Source organism: Arabidopsis lyrata (genome assembly GCF_000004255.2).
Source record: "Arabidopsis lyrata subsp. lyrata unplaced genomic scaffold ARALYscaffold_7, whole genome shotgun sequence".
Lineage (NCBI taxonomy): Eukaryota > Viridiplantae > Streptophyta > Magnoliopsida > Brassicales > Brassicaceae > Arabidopsis > Arabidopsis lyrata.
In genome coordinates this window covers 18,583,405-18,604,697 of record NW_003302549.1, presented here as the reverse complement: position 1 = coordinate 18,604,697, position 21,293 = coordinate 18,583,405, and the positions used below count along the sequence as shown (strand labels likewise).

The 21,293-nt window shown below is 36.7% G+C and overlaps 3 protein-coding genes and 1 long non-coding RNA gene across 4 annotated transcripts; 2 read left to right on the top strand and 2 right to left on the bottom strand.

Moving 5' to 3' along the window:
* Nucleotides 1-405: 405 nt before the first annotated feature.
* Nucleotides 406-4,106, top strand: LOC9304506 (cytochrome b561 and DOMON domain-containing protein At5g35735). Its single transcript, XM_002870397.2, has 2 exons — nucleotides 406-1,276; nucleotides 3,360-4,106. Exons 1-2 carry the CDS (start codon nucleotides 653-655, stop codon nucleotides 3,945-3,947), a joined length of 1,212 nt encoding a protein of 403 aa, XP_002870443.1. The 5' UTR covers nucleotides 406-652; the 3' UTR covers nucleotides 3,948-4,106.
* A 730-nt stretch (nucleotides 4,107-4,836) lies between these two features.
* Nucleotides 4,837-5,989, top strand: LOC110226187. The gene is made up of 2 exons (XR_002330264.1): nucleotides 4,837-5,073; nucleotides 5,238-5,989. It is a non-coding gene; the product is annotated as an uncharacterized LOC110226187 (long non-coding RNA).
* Nucleotides 5,990-9,217: 3,228 nt separating this feature from the next.
* LOC9306514 lies at nucleotides 9,218-9,920 on the bottom strand. Its single transcript, XM_002868387.2, has one exon. The coding sequence runs from the start codon at nucleotides 9,679-9,681 to the stop codon at nucleotides 9,379-9,381; it is 303 nt and encodes a 100-aa protein (XP_002868433.1). The 5' UTR covers nucleotides 9,682-9,920; the 3' UTR covers nucleotides 9,218-9,378.
* A 6,406-nt stretch (nucleotides 9,921-16,326) lies between these two features.
* LOC110226751 (SPX and EXS domain-containing protein 1) lies at nucleotides 16,327-19,879 on the bottom strand. The gene is made up of 13 exons (XM_021019328.1): nucleotides 19,494-19,879; nucleotides 19,256-19,371; nucleotides 19,134-19,172; nucleotides 18,955-19,047; nucleotides 18,741-18,857; nucleotides 18,484-18,579; nucleotides 18,244-18,357; nucleotides 17,995-18,048; nucleotides 17,722-17,769; nucleotides 17,258-17,408; nucleotides 16,988-17,153; nucleotides 16,820-16,889; nucleotides 16,327-16,735 (listed from the first exon to the last, which is right to left on the bottom strand). The coding sequence occupies exons 1-13, from the start codon at nucleotides 19,573-19,575 to the stop codon at nucleotides 16,487-16,489; spliced, it is 1,395 nt and encodes a 464-aa protein (XP_020874987.1). The 5' UTR covers nucleotides 19,576-19,879; the 3' UTR covers nucleotides 16,327-16,486.
* Between the last annotated feature and the right edge of the window lie 1,414 nt (nucleotides 19,880-21,293).

The following is a 21,293-nucleotide window of genomic DNA, read 5'->3' as shown; positions in this document are numbered from 1 at the left end:
AAACCGTGAAAGACCTCTATTCCACCGATAACCAGAACCGGAGAAAATGAAAATCCTTGACCACCACCCCCAGCGAGAAAACCCGACGAAAGATATGGAGAAAATGAAGGAATTGAAGATGAGCTACAGTGATAGATGAAAAGGGAGGCAGAAACTCTCAAAGCTTGAAATGATTTGCACAAATAATTAGGTCTAAAGAGATAAACGGTGGGATTGTGCTACGGGACTTGTGTTTTTCCAGCCACAAACTCTATCTTCTAAAGATTGGGATACTCTAACAGAAGAAGAGGATCTTGAGCCCAAATAAGGGAAACGAGATAAACATTCCCGAACTATTCCTGGTCTATAACGTAGTACTGACTTTTACTTTACAGAAAAATGGGGATTTTTTTTTTCACTAATCATATTATAATCTTGGTATTAAAAAGATTAAATAAACAAAACCCTTAAATTTGACAAAGATGTGCGTTATGCTTACGTCATATCTGAAAAAGAGAAAGGTACAAAATGGGCAAAATTAGTCAACAAAGAACCGCTTCCGACTTTGGTAGCCTTTAAAAAAGCATCCGCGTTTGCGTTTCTTCTATAAATATCTTCAAAAACACATAACTCACAAATCCAATCCAAACCTTCAAAAACAGAACACAAAGACATGGATCGAACAAAATCTCCAAAGCTGGCTCTGTTCGCTGTCTTGGCCACACTCCTTGTCTTAACCGTGAACGGCCAGTCAGTTTGTAACACACACAGGTTCACCAACAATCTCGCCTTCGCCGATTGCTCCGACCTCTCGGCCTTAGGCTCTTTCCTCCACTGGACCTACAACGAATCAAACGGCACCGTTTCAATCGCCTATCGCCACCCTAGAACCTCTTCTTCTTCTTGGGTTGCTTGGGGACTTAACCCAAGTAGTACTCAGATGGTTGGGACACAAGCTCTCGTAGCCTTCACCAACTCAAGTGGTCAATTCCAGGCCTATACCTCTTCCGTGAGTTCCTACGGCACGCAGCTCCAACGTAGTAGCCTAAGTTTCGGTGTGAGTGGCGTCTCCGCAACTCTGGTCAATGGCGAGGCTACGATCTTCGCAACTCTTGAGTTGTCCCCGAATTTGATCACGGCCAACCAGCTTTGGCAGGTGGGACCTGTTGTTAATGGTGTTCCTGCGAGTCATCAAACCTCAGGAGACAATATGAGATCGAGTGGTAGGATTGATTTCAGGACAGGTCAGGCATCAGCTGGTGGTGGAGGTTCCGGTGACAGGCTGAAGAAGAGAAACGTAAGTCCAATTCTTTCTCTAAAATATTATACTACTACTTTGAAAATTTTATATAATTACCACAAATTTAAGCCTTATGATCAAAGTTTCTAAAAGTAAAGTAAGAGTTAGGAAATCATTTGGAACCCACTTTTTTATTTGGGAAAATTCCCAAAAAAAACCTCATATATTTTTTATTTGGACGTTTAATACCCAATTGTTTTCGGTTGGAAGAAAAATACACATATTAATAAAACTGTGCGATTTAATACCCAAACAATCAAATGTTGTTATTTTCATACTTACGAACTCACAACAAAAAATATATTCCAATTTTACCCTTATCATCTCAATTAATTATTAACTTTTAAATAAGGTGATATTTTTTTTCTTTAAATAAAAATTAATTTTGTTAATGCTTTATTTTATGATGCCTAAAAAATAAATTTTAAATTTATATAATTATTTTATTTTAAAATTAAACATTAACAGAAAATCAAAAATATTAAAAATAGTCATTTGTACAATCTTATTCCGTCTTTGCAATGTCAAAGAGACGTTTTCTCTTCGGTTCTAATTTTTTCGATTAATATCTACGAGAATTACCGGTAAACAATCTCCGTCGTCCTCTTTTGCAACCATCAAATTCGATAACCATTCGCAATCTCCTTTTAATCCTATCCAAAATCTTCATCGCCAATAAAACTAATTTGATTTGATTCGTCGTGATGCATATGATATCAACGAGCATCAATATGAACTTTTTTTTCGTCGTTAGAAACTCTCTATTCGAATATAAATCCTTCACGAATGAAACTATTTTCGACAAAATCTCAATCCGAATCTCATCGTCTCTCTCAAGATTTATCAATTCATAAAAATGGCTAATTTTTTTTTTTTTACTTTTTCTAAATTTTTTGCTAATTAATTTTATTTTTAATTTTTAAAATTAAATATTTGTAAAATAAACTGCAAATTATTTTGAAAATTTTTTTGAATTTTTTTTTGGGATAACAAAGAAATGAAATATTTATAAAATTAATTTTTATTTAAATAAAAAACTATTGTGACGTAATCTAAAAGTTAATAATTAATTGAAATAGTAAGGGTAAAATTGGAATTTTATTTTTGTTGTGAGATCGTCAGTATGAAAATAACAACATTTAATTGTTTGGATATTAAATCGCACAATTTTATTAATATGTGTATTTTTCTTCCAACCGAAAACAATTGGGTATTAAACGTCCAAATAAAAAATAATTGAGGTTTTTTTTGGGAATTTTCCCTTTTTTATTTTTAGTATTCTTTATTAAACCTATAATTTGGGTTCTTTTTTGATATTTAAATTTTTTGATGATAAATTTTTAAATAAAACAATATAGTATTTTGAGAATTTTCTAACAATTGGTTTAGAGATATCTAATACCAGCAAATAAAAGTATACTTACGAATGATAATTTTGAAATATTGTGGATGAGAAATTTTAGTCTTAAATAAATACGTTATTGTCAAATGATAACTGCTTCAATAAGACAAACACATATTGACGTTTTTTGTCAACATACTGAAAATGAAATGATGGCGTATATTAAAGCCAAGCATTCAATTATTTTATTAATTTATAATTTAATAGAAAGCCCCTAGCATGTAGATCTTTTCATATGTAGTAATAGTAAAGTGATAAATTTTTAGTTTCTTGTAAGTTAGTCAAAGATTAATGACGCATTTGTTAGGTTTTCTTTGAAAAAGAGAGTGGACTTCTCTCTGTCACGGTTTCATTTTAACCAAGCTCAAAAATTCTGTCTCCATTTCCATAATCAAAATTAAGACTTGAAAAGTCTTATTTGTAGAACTTTTTAAAATTCAATTACGCGTCCTTATTTTTCTCTCCAAATATTTTAAACTATTAGACATTCTGTGCTAATAAAATATTTGACTATCTTAGAGAAATAAAAATGATTATCTAGATTTGTCTTACCTTCCAATATCAAAATTGAACTATGGAACAGTCTTATTTCTTAAATTTTATTTACTTTATTTGTTGAAATATAAAATTTTATTACTCTGAAAAATAAACTAAACATTGGAAACTTTATAAAAACAGACGCATGGAGTACTAAATGCGGTCAGCTGGGGAGTACTAATGCCAATGGGTGCAATGATGGCTCGGTACATGAAAGTCTTCGCCGATCCAACGTGGTTCTATCTCCATATCGCCTTCCAAGTCTCAGGTTACGTTATCGGCGTAGCTGGTTGGGCTACCGGAATCAAGCTTGGTAACGACTCACCGGGAACATCTTACTCAACCCATCGTAACCTTGGAATAGCACTCTTCACATTTGCCACACTTCAAGTATTTGCTCTGCTTCTAAGGCCAAAGCCAGACCACAAGTATCGAACGTACTGGAACGTGTACCATCACACCGTTGGATACACAACCATCATCCTCTCCATTATCAACATCTTTAAAGGATTCGACATTTTGGACCCGGCAGATAAATGGCGATGGGCTTACATTGGAATCCTCATATTTCTTGGTGCTTGTATCCTTATACTTGAGCCACTCACTTGGTTCATCGTTCTTCGCCGTAAGAGCCGTGGAGGTAACACAGTTGCTGCACCAACTTCAAACAAGTACTCTAACGGCGTCAATGGTACCACCACCACTGGACCGCATCACCAGGACGCCTAGTTTCACTTATTGTTTCTACACTTCTTCTTGTTTCATTTGTTCTACTTCTACGAGATTTTGGATTCTTTTTTGATTTGATATGTAGGCTCATGTCTGTATGTATACAATTTTATTCATTGTGTTATCGATAGATCGATTTATGGAGTCATTAATCTTTTATATGTGTGTTTCGTTTTTCTTCCATGCTTCATGTATATATAGTACTTGAATAACGAACGATGTGAGATTTTAGTATTAAAAATGGTATAGTTAAGGTATAGGATTAGTTTGATAAATGTTAAGAAGTAGGTCATTAATTGACCACATGATGAATATTTTTCTTATAAGAGTATTCTCTCTTCGTTTTAAATGAAATGTCTTTTATTTTGTAAGAAATGTCGCAAAAGTTTAAAGATATATAATTTTAATCTTATCCAAATGCAGTATATTAAGTGGAGTAAATAAAAGACATTTCATGTAATAAATCTTAAGTTTCATTCCCCAAATAATTATAGAAACCAACCAAAGCACACAACAAGCATATACAACAAACAATGCTTAGACAACAAGTACTCTATACAGAGTACACGCAACGAAAACTAACAAACATTGAAACATACATAATAGGATACTATAACATTTATGCTAAACTCTCATGGTTTAAATACCGAATTGAGTGTTAATAGATTTATCGAAAAACACCGGTGTTGGTAGAACGTATCAATTTGTTTCCTTCTTGATTGTCTTCCAATAGAAAGATCTACATATCTATTTTTCCTAGATGGTTTTGTGCAAATCATAAGAAATCATCGACCCAAAATGGCGTTATAATTGGTACTGAGGTAAATAAACAAAATATATATGTACACACTTGTCTATAGGATAAAATAATTTTTCTTTGGTATGCTTTCTTACTATATAATATTATAAACTTTTGATTCGTTATTGATGAATCTAAAAACATAAAAATCGTGATATATCAAAGTAATAGTAGAATATATATACAGCATCCAATTCAATAAGAAGGATAAAATTCATATGAATATAACGATAGCTTACGAAGAACATATTCCATTGATTTTACAAAGAGAGGGCAACAAAAGGTGAAAGGGGACACATATTGAGAGTGTGACTACCATCCATTAAGGTAAGAAAAAGACAAATATTCGTAAAAACTTAGTAAACTATTCCGTCACCGGTCGAACCGAATCTGAATTGCCCATTTAAGATCTTAGTTTATCAATCTAAAACTCCTTTAACCACAAAAAAAAAATCGTTTTAATCAATTTCTTTTATATTTCACTCTTATAGACATATAAAGAGTAGCCGCTGTGTCTTCTCCTCTCCGGTGAAGGCGCGTCGTCGCCGGATCTGTGAGGGGAGGGTGTATAAAATTTCCCTTTTGGTCATACGAGTGTTGCGAGCCCATCGGTGTCTTTCGTTGTGGTGGTTTTCTTCTCGCGTGATGGGATTCGGTGGTGCCTCCGTTTTCGGCGGTTTTGATCTCGTTGATGGCTAGCCATTGAAGTCTCAGGTTTCTAGTTTGACGCTAGTGGACGCAGTAGTTGTCGGTCGTCGTATTCGGAAGTGTGCTCGAGGTTCCCTTAACTCTTTTGTCTTGCTTGCCGGGTTATGAAGCTTTGGTTCTTGGTTTGGAGAGATCAGCTCTCATTTTGATAGGAGGAGGTAGATGTTATCTTCGGGTTGGCCGCGGGCATCCTTGGTAAATCTCAATCGCTTGAGCTTCTGAAGATTTGGGTTACTTGTCTTCTTGGGTCTTTTGGTTTTTTAAGGTTTAAGTCTCGTGCTTCTTTCTTAGTTTTTGGTTTCGACCTCTTGCGTTTGTGGTTTGAACTCATTTGCTTTGTTCTATTACTATGTTAGTTTCCCTTTTTTAGGGCCTAGCTTCCGGGGAAATCTCTTTTTCCGCCGGCTTTGTCTCCGGGGACTTTCATGTCGTCCGCCGGCTTTAGTTTTCCCTTTTTGGGCTTTGTATTTCACATTGGTACCATTTCAAGATCAATAATATAATTCTAGATGACAAAAAAAAAAAAAAAAAAAAAGACATATAAAGAGATTTGGATGGATAGTACATATGACCAATCCCAAATCCCAATGTAATTTTGTTTTTTTTTTAACCTGGCACCAGTTATGGTTCGCATGCCATATTTGATATTTTTGTTGTCGCCATATTTTTTTTATTTTCGGATAGTATAATGTTGAAACTACGTAAACGATGTTGTTTTACTCCGATCAGCAGACTAAGTGGCACTTTTTCAATACGTTTAGATGCACGTACCAGTGTGAACCTATTTTGGATTTAAAGATTGAGAGACTTGGATTCGCAATTATTTACTGCCATTTGAATTATGATCAACCAATACCATCGTGTACGTTCATACCAAAAAAGAGGAAAAAAAAAAAAAAAAATATTTACTCAGATGTTAACCAAAAGTTCGAATATTACTAGAATATCATACATTTTCTAAAAATTACTCATATGTTTTGAGCATTTGTGTAATTACAATTAACACCCTTCATTAGTTTTTTTTTAATTAATAATTTTTAATTTGTTTTTAATTAAAAATAATAAATAAAAATTTGATTATCCATGTCATTAATCCACATCACCAATCTCACACTCCTCAAACTCACGTTATTTCTCCTCTTCTCTTTTTTGTCTCCAAATCCAAGAAAAGCTTTTAGATCATTTTTCCTCTTCTCTTTTTTTTTTTGTCTCCAAATCCAAGAAAAGCTTTTAGATCTAATAATCTGCAACTAACTTGGGTACAACATTGACAGAGATCTTCAAATTGCAGGATTGGGCTGGATCTTCCTAGACCTCACAGCCACAACGCTTGCCATAGGGTCCCAAATCAAAAGCTTCGTCAGATCTACTCGCAACCACGCTCACGAAAAAAGTCATCAAAAATCAAAACCCAAAACAAAGAGATCTATGAAATTCTACATGATTCGTTACAGGTTTGAGTTGAAATCAAGAATAGCTACTCTTTTACTTTGATTTTACATGTCTCTCGTTTAATCTTCCTCTCAATCGATCTATTTGGAGACATTTCTACTTCTATCTATGTTTTGATTCATACGGTTTAGTCTTCCTCCTATGTATCCCTCAAACATATTTTTACGAATCTTAATTTGATTGTTGTTATTTGACCAATAAATTTCATATTGTCTTCTCCAAAAAAATGTTGCTTTCCGATCTGTATTATAAATCAGCCGTAAAGTGATGTAACTCAGCCGTAACGTGATGTAACTCAGCCGTAACATATAATTTACACAACCTTACGTCTTCCCTGAATGATAACTCAGCCGTGACATGTAATTTACCGAACCTTTCGTCTTCCCTGAAGCATATAACTCACCCGTAACATATAATTTACACCCATCTATCGTCTTCCCTGGAGAATATAACTCAGCCGTGACATGTAAATTTACCGAACCTTTCTTCTTCCCTTAAACATATAACTCAGCTGTAATGTAATTTTACCGAACCTTTCGTCTTCCCTGGAACATATAACTCAGCTGTGACATGTAAATTGACCGAACTTTTCGTCTTTCCTTAAGCATATAACTCAGCCGTAATGTAATTTTACCAAACCTTTCGTCTTCCCTGGAACATATAACTCAGCCGTGACATGTAAATTGACCGAACCTTTCGTCTTCCCTTAAGCATATAACTCAGCCGTGACATGTAAATTTGCAGCGAAACAATAAGAGACGCAATATTTCCTCTAACTTTATCATCGAGCACCAACTTCACAAGTTTTTCGTGCGTTGTTTTCGCATCTATCTGCACAACTCTACACCCTCTTTCATCGGTGTTAAATACGTATTTGTGTTTTTATACCCAATTACCGGAACCGGATCAACCATATCGGGAGAAGGATGAAATAAATTGAAGAAGAATGAGGAAGACGATGAGGAATTGGAAGTTCCGGTGAAGTGAAAAACTCAGGTGAAGAAGACGAGTTGAAAAAATTTGGCCCTATTTTTTTGTCTTTTGATGATGATGACATGGAATGATGACATGGAATGTTGCATCCACGTCATTTTTTAATTAATGAAGTGGCAAGTAATCCACCAAACGAAAATGTAAATCAGCTTAATTAAACCAGCCATCAAACAAAACTTTAACTCAGCCGCAATATGAATACTATTACAGTAATTAAAAAACGAAAAAACGGCAGCCAAATTCAGCCGTTTACTGTCGTAACTCAACCAAAAATATTTAACTCAGTCGTGTCGTTTAATAAGTCGGCCGTCATTGCATGCTATTCTAGTAATTAATCTTTCGCTACTAAGTCAGCCATAATAAGGCCGAGTTTTCCGTTAATCCAGCTCATTACGGCTGATTTATGATACTCAAACATAAATCAGCCGTAACGTCATCCCATAACTAAGCCGTCTTTGATAACTCAGCCAGCCGGAAAAAGTTAAGTCAGCCGTGTCGAAGCAATAACTCAGCCAAAAATTTGACAAATCAACCATCGGGTGAAAACTCAGCCGTAACTTAGGCTGGGTTATGCTCGAAAGTCAGCCATTTTATCATAACTTAGACAGATTTAGTAAGTCAGCCGTAACTCCAAGCTGGATTATACTCGTAAGTCAGCCGTTTGCTCATAACTCAGCCATTTTTCTTAAATCAGCCGCAACATACCGTAACTCAGCCGTCACTGCCGCTATATCGCTCGACGGCTGAGTTCATTAATACACGTCAGCGATTTCTGACGTGGCGACGCGGCTTTGCTGACGTGGCAGTGGCATTCTTTGTAATTACGTTGTTTCCTGTAACATTTAACAGGGGCACGCTGCGTATAAAAAATATACCCGAAATATGATAGTAATAAAAAAAAGATCTGTATGTTTCTGATAATTTCATATAAAATGTATAACATCTGAGTAAATCTCCCAAAAAAAAACCATTGTGCACATATTAAATGACAAAGCATACTCAACTTGTTTTAATACCGAGAATTAGATTGAGTTTCGGCCCAAGATCCCCAAGTTATATTGTGAATTTAATCAATTTTATTTTCTACCAATGGTTTTAAGATTTCTGTAATTTTCAATCTAAAAACTAGAAAGAGAAAATATGTATTTGAGGATTATTTTATTTTTAAAATGGGGTAGGAAGTAAGAACTAAGGAGAAAGAAAGTAAGAAATAGGTATTTCATGATTGATTAGGAAAGCAAAAAAAAAAACAGGCAAGAAAAAGTGGAAACAAATGACTAAAAAGCTTAACTTATATATGCTACAAATACCAAAAAAAAAAAAAAAAAAACCCTTCTTCTATATGCATCTATACAAGAACAAAACTTGTTCTACATCTCATAGATTTAACACTGTACAAAGGTAAGACTGAGAAGAAAATTAATTGTATTGTAGAGATAAGAAAAGAAAAAACACAAAACTATACTATAAATATGTTTATTACATTAAAATGGCGTATCTCATGCTATCACTAACCATAAGATGGTTAATCTCCGAGACACTGCCATAATCTCCGGACATCCATAGTCCATCCGTCCCGCTAACACGCGGCACCGCAAAGCAAGAGATGATCGAGAACGGGAACCGCATGATCACGGAGTTAAACCCGTCTCGTCTTCCATTAGCTACCACTCCCGGTCCGGCTCCTGCATTTGATGATGGTAACTCGGTCTCGTCAGCTACGCGAGGGCTCTTACGAAGGTTTTGAAGGTTACGGCGGAGTACGGAAAGCATCTGCGTCATCTCTATGTCTCTGATCTTGATTTTAAGGATTTTAGTTTATTGTCTTTTGGTTTTTTCTTGAGTTGATGATATAGGCACTTTGAAGAGAGGAACATTATGGGCTTTCTTTTTATTTGTGTGAAAGATTGATTTGCAAGTGGGCAACTTGGAATTTGCTTTTCATTATTAGTGCTACTCTCTTTATCAATCTATCTATATTTTATTTTCTTTACCTAAAATTTTATAATATTTTTCTTTAATGTGGTAGGGATAAATTCCATTGTTCGCCTTCAATTATTTACTCTCACGATTAGGTGAACATCCAATTATATTAAAAAGTTTGATTAAGCACTTAAACCATCCTGTTATAAACCACATGTTGGATGGACTCCATAACCGTGGGCCTTATGCATATTCTAGAAGGCCCGTGTCCATGTCCTAGAAGGCCCATGCCCATGTTCTAGAAGATTCTTCTTTTAGGATCCATTTTATACTTAGTGGGCTTTTGGGCTTTAGGGTTTACTAACCCAATGAGGATTTGTCTCCTCTCATTATGTATATATATGTAACGAACTTCATTCATTAATACATTGAAAACAATAAGTTTACAACACGTTATCAGCACGACTTGCTCTTAACGAAAACCCTAAAAACCCTAACCCTAAAAATCGCGGTACTGTTCACGCCGACACTGTTCATCTCGGTACTGTTCATAGCCGATACTGTTCATCGCCGATACTGTTCACGCCGACACTGTTCACGCCGACACTGTTCATCGCCGACACTGTTCATCTCCGATACTGTTCATCGCCGATACTGTTCATCGCCGATACTGTTCATCGCGGCACAGTTCATCGCCGACACTGTTTATCGCCGACACTATTCATCGCGACACTGTTCATCGCGGTACTGTTCATCGCGACACTGTTCATCGCGGTACTGTTCATCGTGGTACTGTTTGCGGTTCATTGCAGCAGCGTGAGTTACCGAAGTCTTTAGCTCCCGGTTCTAGTCCATACAACCCCATAAGGTGAAAGGTAACATCAAAACCCTAAAGCTAAAGAACCAACAATTGAACTTGAAAGTTAAGCAAAGAGAAACCCTAAAAACGAATGATGATTGATTAAGTGATTGTTTTGCTTGTATGATTCGATTGCTTGCTTGATCCGATTGCTTGTTTGCTGGATTGTTTGACTCGTTTAGGTTGCTAGAAAAAGTTGATTATCGTTTAAGCTAAAACTCGCCTAAGTTGCTAGAGAAGTTTTAATTATCTAAACCTATAATCGCAAATCCGAAAATTCCATAAGTTTAAATCGGCTTGATTGAGATTGTTTAGGTTGTTAGATTGTTTGCTCTTTTTTTTATTGATTACATGCTTAAAACCCTAATCAAATTAGGAAATATTTAGAAATAGGAAAATTAATCCTAAAGTAAAGAGGAAAGTAAATCCTAAAAGGAAAAGGAAAAGTTAATCCTAATTAAAAGAGGAAATCTAATCCTAAGCAAAAGAGGAAAGTCAAATCCCTAAGTAAATCGATTCATGGTTCGGTCTCAAATACCGCATGACACTAACGATTACATGATTTTGACTCAAAACTTTTCCTTGTAGATGTTGAATTACAACTTGTACTTTACTGCCCTAAATCTCTTAGGAGATAATTATTTTAAAATGGGCAATGGATACTAAGATTATCCTAAAGTCAAAAGGACTTGGTGAATGTATCTAATAAGGCAAGAATGCCAAGAGAGAAAGATAGATACAAGGCAATATTAGCCACCATCTTATTGAGAGTCTCATAATCCAGAACTATAAGTCTGTGGATGAGTCTATTGCTAGATGAGCAAAATAATGACTTACTCATAAAAACAGTGAGTTACGACCTCATAGATTAACCCCATTACCTAATGCCAATAAGGCCGCAGAGGATAAGAAAGAATCCAAAGAATCTAACCACGTCTAAAGTGATAGACCACACGGCCGTGACCGTGGTGGATGGAAAGGACGTGGTTGTGGCCACTATAACTCATCCGGCCGTGGGAACCACTATAACCGTGGATGTAGACCCAATTCCAGCCGTGGTCGAGGGCGAGGACGATGTGGTATTTTCAAACCACAACACTCGACCAAATGAGTATGCCATAGATGTGGTATTGAAAGGACGTGGTTGTGGCCACTATAACTCATCCGGCCGTGGGAACCACTATAACCGTGGATGTAGACCCAATTCCGGCCGTGGTCGAGGGCGAGGACGATGTGGTATTTCCAAACCACAACACTCGACCAAATGAGTATGCCATAGATATGGAATGGGAAACCATTGGGCTAAGATATGTAGGACTTCCAAACATCGTTGTGACCTCTATCAAGAGAGTGTAAAAGGGAAGAATCCTAAAGCCCATTTGGTATATAAAGATGGTGAACATGATCAAGATGATCTAATAGAGTATGAAACTTCTGATTGCATAAAAGAATCAAGTTGATAAATCTTACTTCGACATCAAAACCTCTATGTTTTTCTTTGCATTTTATGTGTTCATTGATTGTTATTTGCTTGAATTTATTTTATATTATTTTATGTTTAGAACATGATTCTTGTCCATATAAGAAATGGCCGAGGACAAGAACATAATTGTGGTGGATAGTGGAGCCACACAAAAGATAAGAGATATTTTCCTAAATCTCATAATGAAAAATGCCAATATTAGCACTTAGCGGGTATAGCAAATCTTATTGAGGGCTACGGCCAAGCCCATATTCTATTACCAAATGGCACGCATCTTGAACTAAGCGATGCCCTATATTCACCCAGCTCGAAGAGGAGCTTATTAAGTTTCAAAGATATAAGATTGAATGGTTTCCATATTGAAACAAAGGGTGAAGGGAACAAAGAGATCACCCAAGGACATAAGAAAGTCCTAGAGACTATACCCGCATTATCCACTAGTCTCTACTATGCTAAAATCGATATGATCGAAGCTAATATGGCAATGAACAAAGAGTTCATCGAGAAATTCACTTTATGGCATGACCGGCTTGGCCATCCGGGTCATAGTATGATGCGTAAGCTTATGATAAATTCAAGGGGGCACACCCTAAGAGAGAAAAGAGTTATCCCTAAGAATCTCACGTGTGAAGCATGTTCACAAGGGAAACTCATTATAAGGCCATCACCGGCTAAGGTAAATAAAGAGACCTTAAATTTTCTGGAAAGGATACAAGGGGATATATGTGGATCAATACACCCACCATGTGGGACGTTTAGATACTTTATGGTCCTCATTGACGCATCGACAAGATGGTCGCATGTTTGTCTCTATCTACTAGAAACCAAGTGTTTGCTAGGTTATTGGCCCAGATAATAAGACTGCGAGCCCACTTTCCAGATTTTCCGCTTAAGACTATACGTCTAGACAATGCCGGTGAATTCACGTCCCAAGCGTTTAATGACTACTGTATGTCCATGGGGGTAAGTGTGGAACATCCCGTAGCACATGTACATACACAGAATGGATTAGCGGAATCCTTCATTAAACGAATTCAAATGATAGCTCGACCATTACTCATGAGGTCAAAGCTCCCAGTAGCCGCTTGGGGACACGCTGTTTTACATGCATCAGAACTTATATGCATAAGGCCATCTAGTGAACATAGATATTCACCATCCCAATTACTCATGGGTCATGAGCCAGACATATCCCATCTAAAGACTTTCGGGTGTGCCGTATATGTACCGATTGCTCCACCACATAGAACAAAGATGGGACCTCAAAGGAGGATGGGAATATATGTTGGATTTGATTCTCCCACCATTATTAAGTATCTAGAGCCAACTACGGGTGATCTATATAAGGCTAGATACGCGGATTGTCATTTTAATGAATCCGAGTTTCCTACTTTAGGTGGAGAGATGAACAAGCTGGGTAAAGCAATAAAAGAAATATAATGGAATCAAACATCCTTAAATTGGCAAGATCCTCGGACTCTGGCATGAGAATCAGAGGTCCATAAGATTATACATTTGAAAAGCTAGCTAATCAATTGCCAGATTCCTTTGCTGACCCAAAGAAAGTTACAAAAACGTACATACCAGCTTGTAATGCACCAGTACGTATTGATATCCAAAAGGGAATCAATGAAATTGCTACCGAGTCTAACACACGAAAGAAACGTGGTAGACCAATATGTTCCAAAGATAAAAATCCTCGAAAATCAAAGAAAGGTGCAGTAGGAAACGAGGTTAAGGAAACCATAGACATGGCCGCGGCAGACCCTAAGGAACCGAATAGAGAGATTTGGGACGCCAATCCTCATGGTTCTGAAGGGATAGATAATAATGAGATCTCAATAAATTATATCATGTCTGGAATACAATGGAACCGCAAAGATGTCGACATCGATGAAATATTTGCATATAAGTTAGCACTTGAAATGAATGAGGATCATGAACCCACGTCTATATTAGAGTGCACTCAAAGATCAGATTGGCTAAAATGGAAAGAAGCCATAAACGTGGAGTTAAGTTCAGGGATAAAACCAGTAGGACACAAGTGGGTCTTTGTGAGAAAGAGAAATGAGAATAATAAAGCGTGAGATATAAGGCACGGCTTATAGCACAAGGATTCTCACAAAGACCGGGGATAGATTATGAAGAAACATACTCCCCTGTGGTGGATGCTAAGACATTTAAATTTTGCTAAGTCTGGTTATATAAAGAAAAAGACTTGATTTGCGGCTAATGGATGTAATGCCTGCATATTTATATAAGTCCACTGGATAATATATATGAGATTACCAGAGGGTATTGAGCTCAAAGATAAAGATAAGAAAGGGTCTCGAGACCAATACTGCATAAGGCTGAACAAATCGCTTTATGGACTGAAATAAAGTGGACGCATGTGGTACAATAGATTAAGCGAGTACCTAGTCAGAGAAGGTTATAAGAATGATCCCATCAGTCAATGTATCTTCATAAAGAAATTTGCAAACAAAGGGTTTGTGATAATAGCAGTATATGTGGATGATTTAAACATCCTCGAAACCTTTGGGGAAATCGCCCAAACAGTCGAATATCTAAAGAAAGAATTCGAGATGAAAGACCTAGGCAAGACAAAATTCTGTTTGGGATTGCAACTTGAGTACGTGAATAATGGAATCCTTGTGCATCAAAAGGCATATACTGAAAAGTACTCAAGAGATTCAATATGGACCAGGCCCACCCATTGAGCAGCCCAATGGTGGTGAGAAGCCTCGGATTGGATAGTGATCCATTCGGTCCAAAGAAGGATGAGGAAGAAGTTCTCGATCCTGAAGTGCCATACCTCAGTGCCATAGGAGCGTTAATGTACTTGGCTAGCCACACTAGACCAGACATATGTTTTGCCGTGAACCTCCTTTGTCTAAATTTAGTTCATGATCAACCCAAAGGCACTAGAAAGGTTTGAAGGAAGGTTTGGTTAAATTTTAAATTCTATTCTTCCTATGTTTGTTTATTTGGGTTTTATTCTATACTGATCTAACCAAAGAAGGTCTAGTTTGCTTTGGTTTAGTTTGTTTTGCTGATGCAGGTAAAATCAGATTATGGCATGATCAATAAATAGGAACTACGTGTGGCTTGATCCCTTCCAAGGGTACGTAGGCAGCCTTTTTCAAGGCGCAGCTACTACAACATCAAAGACCATCATATGAGGAGACAACACAGCCTGTATCGCTCAGCTCAAGGACGGCTATATTAAGGGAGATCGGACGAAGCACATTCTAACAAAGTTCTTCTTCACGCATGACTTGCAAAGGGATGGAGAAGTTCGAGTGGTACAAGTTCGGTCCAGCGACAACTCAGCCGATCTCTTCACCAAGGCATTACCAACATCGACATTGAAGAAGTTCACGCATCAAATTGGAATGCGGAGACTTAAGGACTTTCAGGGATGACCAAAACAGGGGGAGTAATACGTGCTGTACTCTTTTTCCTTAACCATGGTTTTGTCCCAATGGGTTTTCCTGGTAAGGTTTTAATGAGGCAGCATCCCCGAGCGTATTACTGAGATCCTTTGGCATCTATACGGTTATGTCATCCAAGGGGGAGTGTTATAAACCACATGTTGGATGGACTCCATAACCGTGGGCCTTATGCATATTCTAGAAGGCCCGTGTCCATGTCCTAGAAGGCCCATGCCCATGTTCTAGAAGATTCTCCTTTTAGGATCCATTTTATACTTAGTGGGCTTTTGGGCTTTAGGGTTTACTAACCCAATGAGGATTTGTCTCCTCTCATTATGTATATATATGTAACGAACTTCATTCATTAATACATTAATACATTGAAAACAATAAGTAACAACCGAACAATAATGCAATACTCAAATTATAGAGTAATATCGTAAAATAATTATTGGGATTATGAGACAGAGAGGAAAGTGAGAATGAAAATAGAGAATGAAATGTGAAAATGAGAACATGCGTTTACTGTTGAAATTCAATATTATTACTTTGTTAGTATTATTTTAAAATTTCATATACATGTTGTACACATACATTCTAGAAATAATTAATTTTAAGATGATGAAATTTAACATAGCAAATATAGGAAAATTATGGTAGGTTAACTAAAAAACATTTGTACGTAAATTATAGCAAATCTCCCTAAATAATCTGATGTCTCAGTAAAATAGTATGAAAATATATATTTCTATTAATTTGTCATTCATTAAATTTTGGTTCAGTTCATGAAAATTGTGTATAATCTAAAATTGTCTAGAATCCGAGTGGACCAACAGGAAAACCAGAATTTTGCATAGGATTAGAGGAAATAAACAAAAAATTTGGATGCTAAACATCATGAGGCGTAGTAGAACCAAGTAGTTTATCTTCTTCAAGTGAAATCTCACCCATTGGATGTGATTTAGTGATCTTGTTCCACTCATTCTCTACTCTGAAAAATACCCATTGAAATCGTCTCAACATCTCCATCGCTGTCATTGTGAACACCGTTATGTAGTTGTGCCTCAAATGTGCTGATAATTTGTATGTCCATGCGCATCTTAGCACCAGATTGCTCCCTATCACCCAGAAATATACCTGCAGCATCGTAATACTTGACAGTTTCAGACATTACAATATGGAGAGAACACGAAGGCGGTTTCATTGGAAACTGAATCTCACCCATTGCCGGCCATATAAAAGGTTTGATATGGCACTTGGACGGCTAAACTTGAATATCTTAGTGAAACCGCTGCACAACAGAGAGCAGTGATGTGATTGTGATTGTGATGTGACAAAAGTTTGCAAATACTGTTAAGTGGATAGGTAGATGCAGTTTCAAACTATTACCTCAAGTCCCAATCTCGAGTTACATCCCAGTAGAATGAGTAAAGTGAGTTGATGACACTTGAGAAAAGCCAGAGAGGTCGGTAAAATGAAGTCCAGCTCTCGGGCATCACATGATATTTAAGCGCAGAAAGGAAAATCACGGGTACTGCTGTAGAATACTTCAGAGCTGAAAAAATCATAGATCAACTATAAGATTGATGATAGGAAAATAAAATCTTTCTTTGTATTATGTGATAATTTAACATCAATGCTCGTAGGTTAGGTTTTAACCATTTAAAAGAGATGATTTTTCCTTTGTATCTTTGTATTGTCGAAGACATTGCAAAAGACGGCAAATGTAGGGGAAAACAAGAACCAATGGGATTGCAATTTGATGACTGCCACAGACAGCGTCAGCTTCAAACCAAGCAATTGTTGCGACCTGAAAGTCCAGGAAACCTCTTTAATCTCATATATTCCATCATTTCACAACAGACAACACAGTATGAGACCGTGAAGGTTGGACAGACAACCAGGATTTCCATTGGGGTATCAGCAAAACTAGGATAGCGAAAAATTGGCTGATAAATCATATCCCGCAGGTTTCTCAGTCTTGGAGGGTAATTTTTCGTAGCTACAGAGCTATCTATATATTCCAGATCATAGGAAATAATGGAACTAGTTCCTCCAGCATAAGAGATTTCTAATCTACATTAGATGTCACAAAAAATGAATTGACAGGGTAAACCAATTACCTGTCTATGCACCATCCGGCAAACGGACCGCTCTAAATCGGAAAAGACCTGCATATAATTACCAATGTCAAATCATGAATGAAAATCAAGTATCAGCAGAATAATAGTTATCGGTACAAAATAAAATGCTAAAGAGAAATGTGAACTAATTCCAGTAGTTGGCCGATAAAAAAGGCACTAGTTATACTAAGTGTCCTGCTACCAGTATCTTCCTAACCACATAACTATTAGAAGTTAGGAAGCTCTCTCACAGAACTGGTTGAAATTTTATACCTTTACCATGGAGGTCAGAATATCTGCCAAAAAGAAGTCTGGAAATGTAATTGGCTGTGAAACAAAAAAACTTGATTAGATATTCATGCTTAAATGAATTTATACAAAAATTTTAATGTAATGTAAGAGTTTGAACAAAACACAAACGCCACTGATCGAGCATAACACTTATAAACCAGATATTAAGCAAAACCTAGAGATTTGCCAATTGCAAGTTTAAATTCAATCAACAGCTGTCTATCACTTTACCTGCAGTGGAAAAGCTATTCTCCATAATGTTCTCAGCAGAAAATATCGGCTTGACAAGTAGAAAATATCGAAGGGAAATATCAGAACCAAAGCAAAAGCAATGTACAGGAGCACCTGCAGTAGTGAGAATAAAAAGCTTAGACATACCTTAGCAGATTTATCTGGCATACAAAGAGATAACAGAGTAAAGCAACAAACATATCATTTGCAATAAACATTATACGAAGGACAAAAACTAACCGGTTGTGAAGCAGCCAAAGATACTTCTCCATGAGAATACAGATATAAATATGCCGTCATGCTAGTTGGGACAATGATTGTCATCCACATGCTACACTGCAGCCAAATATCACACGAAAGAGAAACAACAAGATCCAGATACTAACTGAGAACAATACCAAAATAGAGAAGTGTGTCTACTGTTATAGTAGCACTCTTCTTCATATCAAAGAAACCCAAAAACAATATATAGAAACATTTAAATCAAACTTAAATACCTTCCACATCTCTCTATGAGTAAGGTGGTTATGATCAAGATCGAAGACTTTGGCATAATTAACACTTCCTTGAGAGAACACCCATAAGTTCACTCCCCACAGCCAAACCATCATCGTCTAAAGAATTCAAAAGTCCACAAACCAAGAAATAATAATCAGAAGAGAAACAAGCTCTAAAAAAAAAGAACCAAAAGAGAATAGACTCTGAACTTACCACAAGAAGAAGAGGATTGTAATAAAGAAATGCTTCATACAAAAATAAATCCCGCAGGTCGATACTCATTCTCATAACTGAATCCCATCCAATCTATTCCAACCAATATCATCAAAACAATCAATGTCGTCAAAAATTCACATCGTAACACCAATAAACTTAACACAAAAAGATCTTACCTTGCAGCAACATAAAGCCCAAAAAAGAAACAAAACAACCTGAAAAGTTTTATGATCAAATTAAACAGAGATATACACTCTTAAAACAATATCATTCTGAAAGAAAAAAAACGAAGCAAAACCTTAAATCTCCAGAGGAAAATTGGAGAAGGAACCATAGTTGTAATATGAAGTGGTGAACTTGAACCTTTAAGGTCACCCATATCCGATACACCACCACCTAAATGCCCGTTTGAACCTAAACAATGATCCAATTTTAAGAAATTCCATAAAAATTCAAGTAGATCTCTTTTTCTCAGTAACCAGATCAGATTAGCAGCATCTAACAACATGCATTGTATATAGAAAGCTAGGGCTTACCAGGATCAATGAAGACAGATTTGCTACCAGATTTACGAAGATGAGGACTATTTGAAGAGATTGTTGCTGGATTTTCAAACATGACCAGAGTTTCATTGTTAAAAAATCGAATCTCGTAGTAGTAATGGGTTTTATAGAAAGCTCATCGTCATCGTCACTTTCAGAAGCAGATCGATCGGAGAAAGAAACCCAGAAGAGAAATTTTACTTTGTGAGGGTTCTTAGCTTTTGTAGATCTCTCTCACGATTCAACGTATTGAGTAGAGATTAAGCGAAAAAACTCTTCTTTCTTTGTTTTTCCGTTAGGATTTTTAGAGAAGAAGACTCTCTTTTGTTTATTAATTTAGGATTTTTATTATTATTTGGGCTTCACTTTAAAGCCTGTAGGCCTACTAGTTGTTGTTATTAAAGGAGAAAAAAAATGAGAAAAATGTAATTTTTGTTGTTTTTCAATATAATTCCGAATTTTTATTGATTTTACTAAATTAATTACATCGTTGAATCGTTAAATTATCAGTAAAAAATTAACGGTTTAATCAAACCAATAGTTTATACCAGGTTTGAAAACTGTGCTGCCATCAATAGTTTCGGAGAATCAAGCTGCGTTTATACCAGGCCGGTTCATTACCGATAATGTGCTCATAGCTCATGAGATTTTTCACTCGTTACGCGTCCGTAAAAGATGTGCCAATTCGTATATGGCAGTGAAAACTGACATAAGTAAAGCATATGATAGAGTGGAATGGAGATTCTTGGAAGAAGTGCTTCGGAGAAAAGGTTTTGCACACTGTTGGATGAAATGGATCATGGAATGTATACGTTCGGTCTCCTTCTCTGTTTTGATTAACGGCAGTCCGTATGGTTCTTTCAAACCAAGCCGCGGTATACGGCAAGGAGACCCTTTCCAGTATATCCAAAACCGAGTTCAACATAAGATAGACCGGTGGCAAACTAAGTTCTTATCGCCGGCTGGAAAAGAGACACTAATTAAGAGTGTTGCATACGCAATGCCGGTTTACTCAATGAATTGTTTTCAATTGCCAATGGAGCTGTGCTCTGATATTGATAGCATGATAGCACGTTTCTGGTGGGGCTCAACAAAAGAGAGACGAAAACTCTCATGGGTAGCATGGAAGAAGATGGCAACATCTAAGAAAAGTGGCTGTATGGGATTCTGGGATTTGCATCTATTTAATCAAGCACTCCTAGCTAATCAAGTCTGGAAAATTCTACGACGACCACAATCACTCCTATATCGAATACTCAAAGGACGCTACTTTCGCGACGACACCATTTTCTCGGCTACAAGAGGTACACAACCGTCATATGGTTGGAACTCACTACGCTTTGGTAGAGATCTCCTACAGCGGAGGATACAAGTACTTATTGGTGATGGGAAAACAACATCAATAGGAACTGACCCATGGCTCCCAACCAATCCACCAAGGGCACCTAGGCTACTCCCAACATCCGAACCACTACTCAAGGTGGAAAATCTAATTGACACAATGTCGCACCAATGGAATGAAGACCAAATTGCTAGGCTAATCCATCCGGAAGACCACCACCTTATTTCCCAAATCTATCTACCTCTCAAGCCTAAGCCGGATTCACATATTTGGAGCCCAACGAAGGATGGGAACTACACGGTCAAGTCTGGTTATTGGACAGCCATGAACTTACTGATAGATAATGACACTCCACAACCAAGACTAGCACATTTCCCTGATATCTCTACGAGTATTTGGAAGTTGACTATCACTCCCAAATTAAAGTACTTTCTATGGAGAGTGGGGTCACG

Bases quoted from the DNA above. Each gene is read 5' to 3' on its own strand.
- LOC9304506 (XM_002870397.2), top strand. From the start codon at position 653: ATGGATCGAACAAAATCTCCAAAGCTGGCTCTGTTCGCTGTCTTGGCC. The intron at 1,277-3,359 runs GTAAGTCCAATT...TTATAAAAACAG, and splicing joins ACAGGCTGAAGAAGAGAAAC to ACGCATGGAGTACTAAATGC.
- LOC9306514 (XM_002868387.2), bottom strand. From the start codon at position 9,681: ATGACGCAGATGCTTTCCGTACTCCGCCGTAACCTTCAAAACCTTCGT.
- LOC110226751 (XM_021019328.1), bottom strand. From the start codon at position 19,575: ATGTTTGAAAATCCAGCAACAATCTCTTCAAATAGTCCTCATCTTCGT. The intron at 17,770-17,994 runs GTATAAAATTTC...AATTATATGCAG, and splicing joins TTCTGACCTCCATGGTAAAG to GTCTTTTCCGATTTAGAGCG. The intron at 16,736-16,819 runs GTGAGATTCAGT...ACGATGCTGCAG, and splicing joins TTTTATATGGCCGGCAATGG to GTATATTTCTGGGTGATAGG.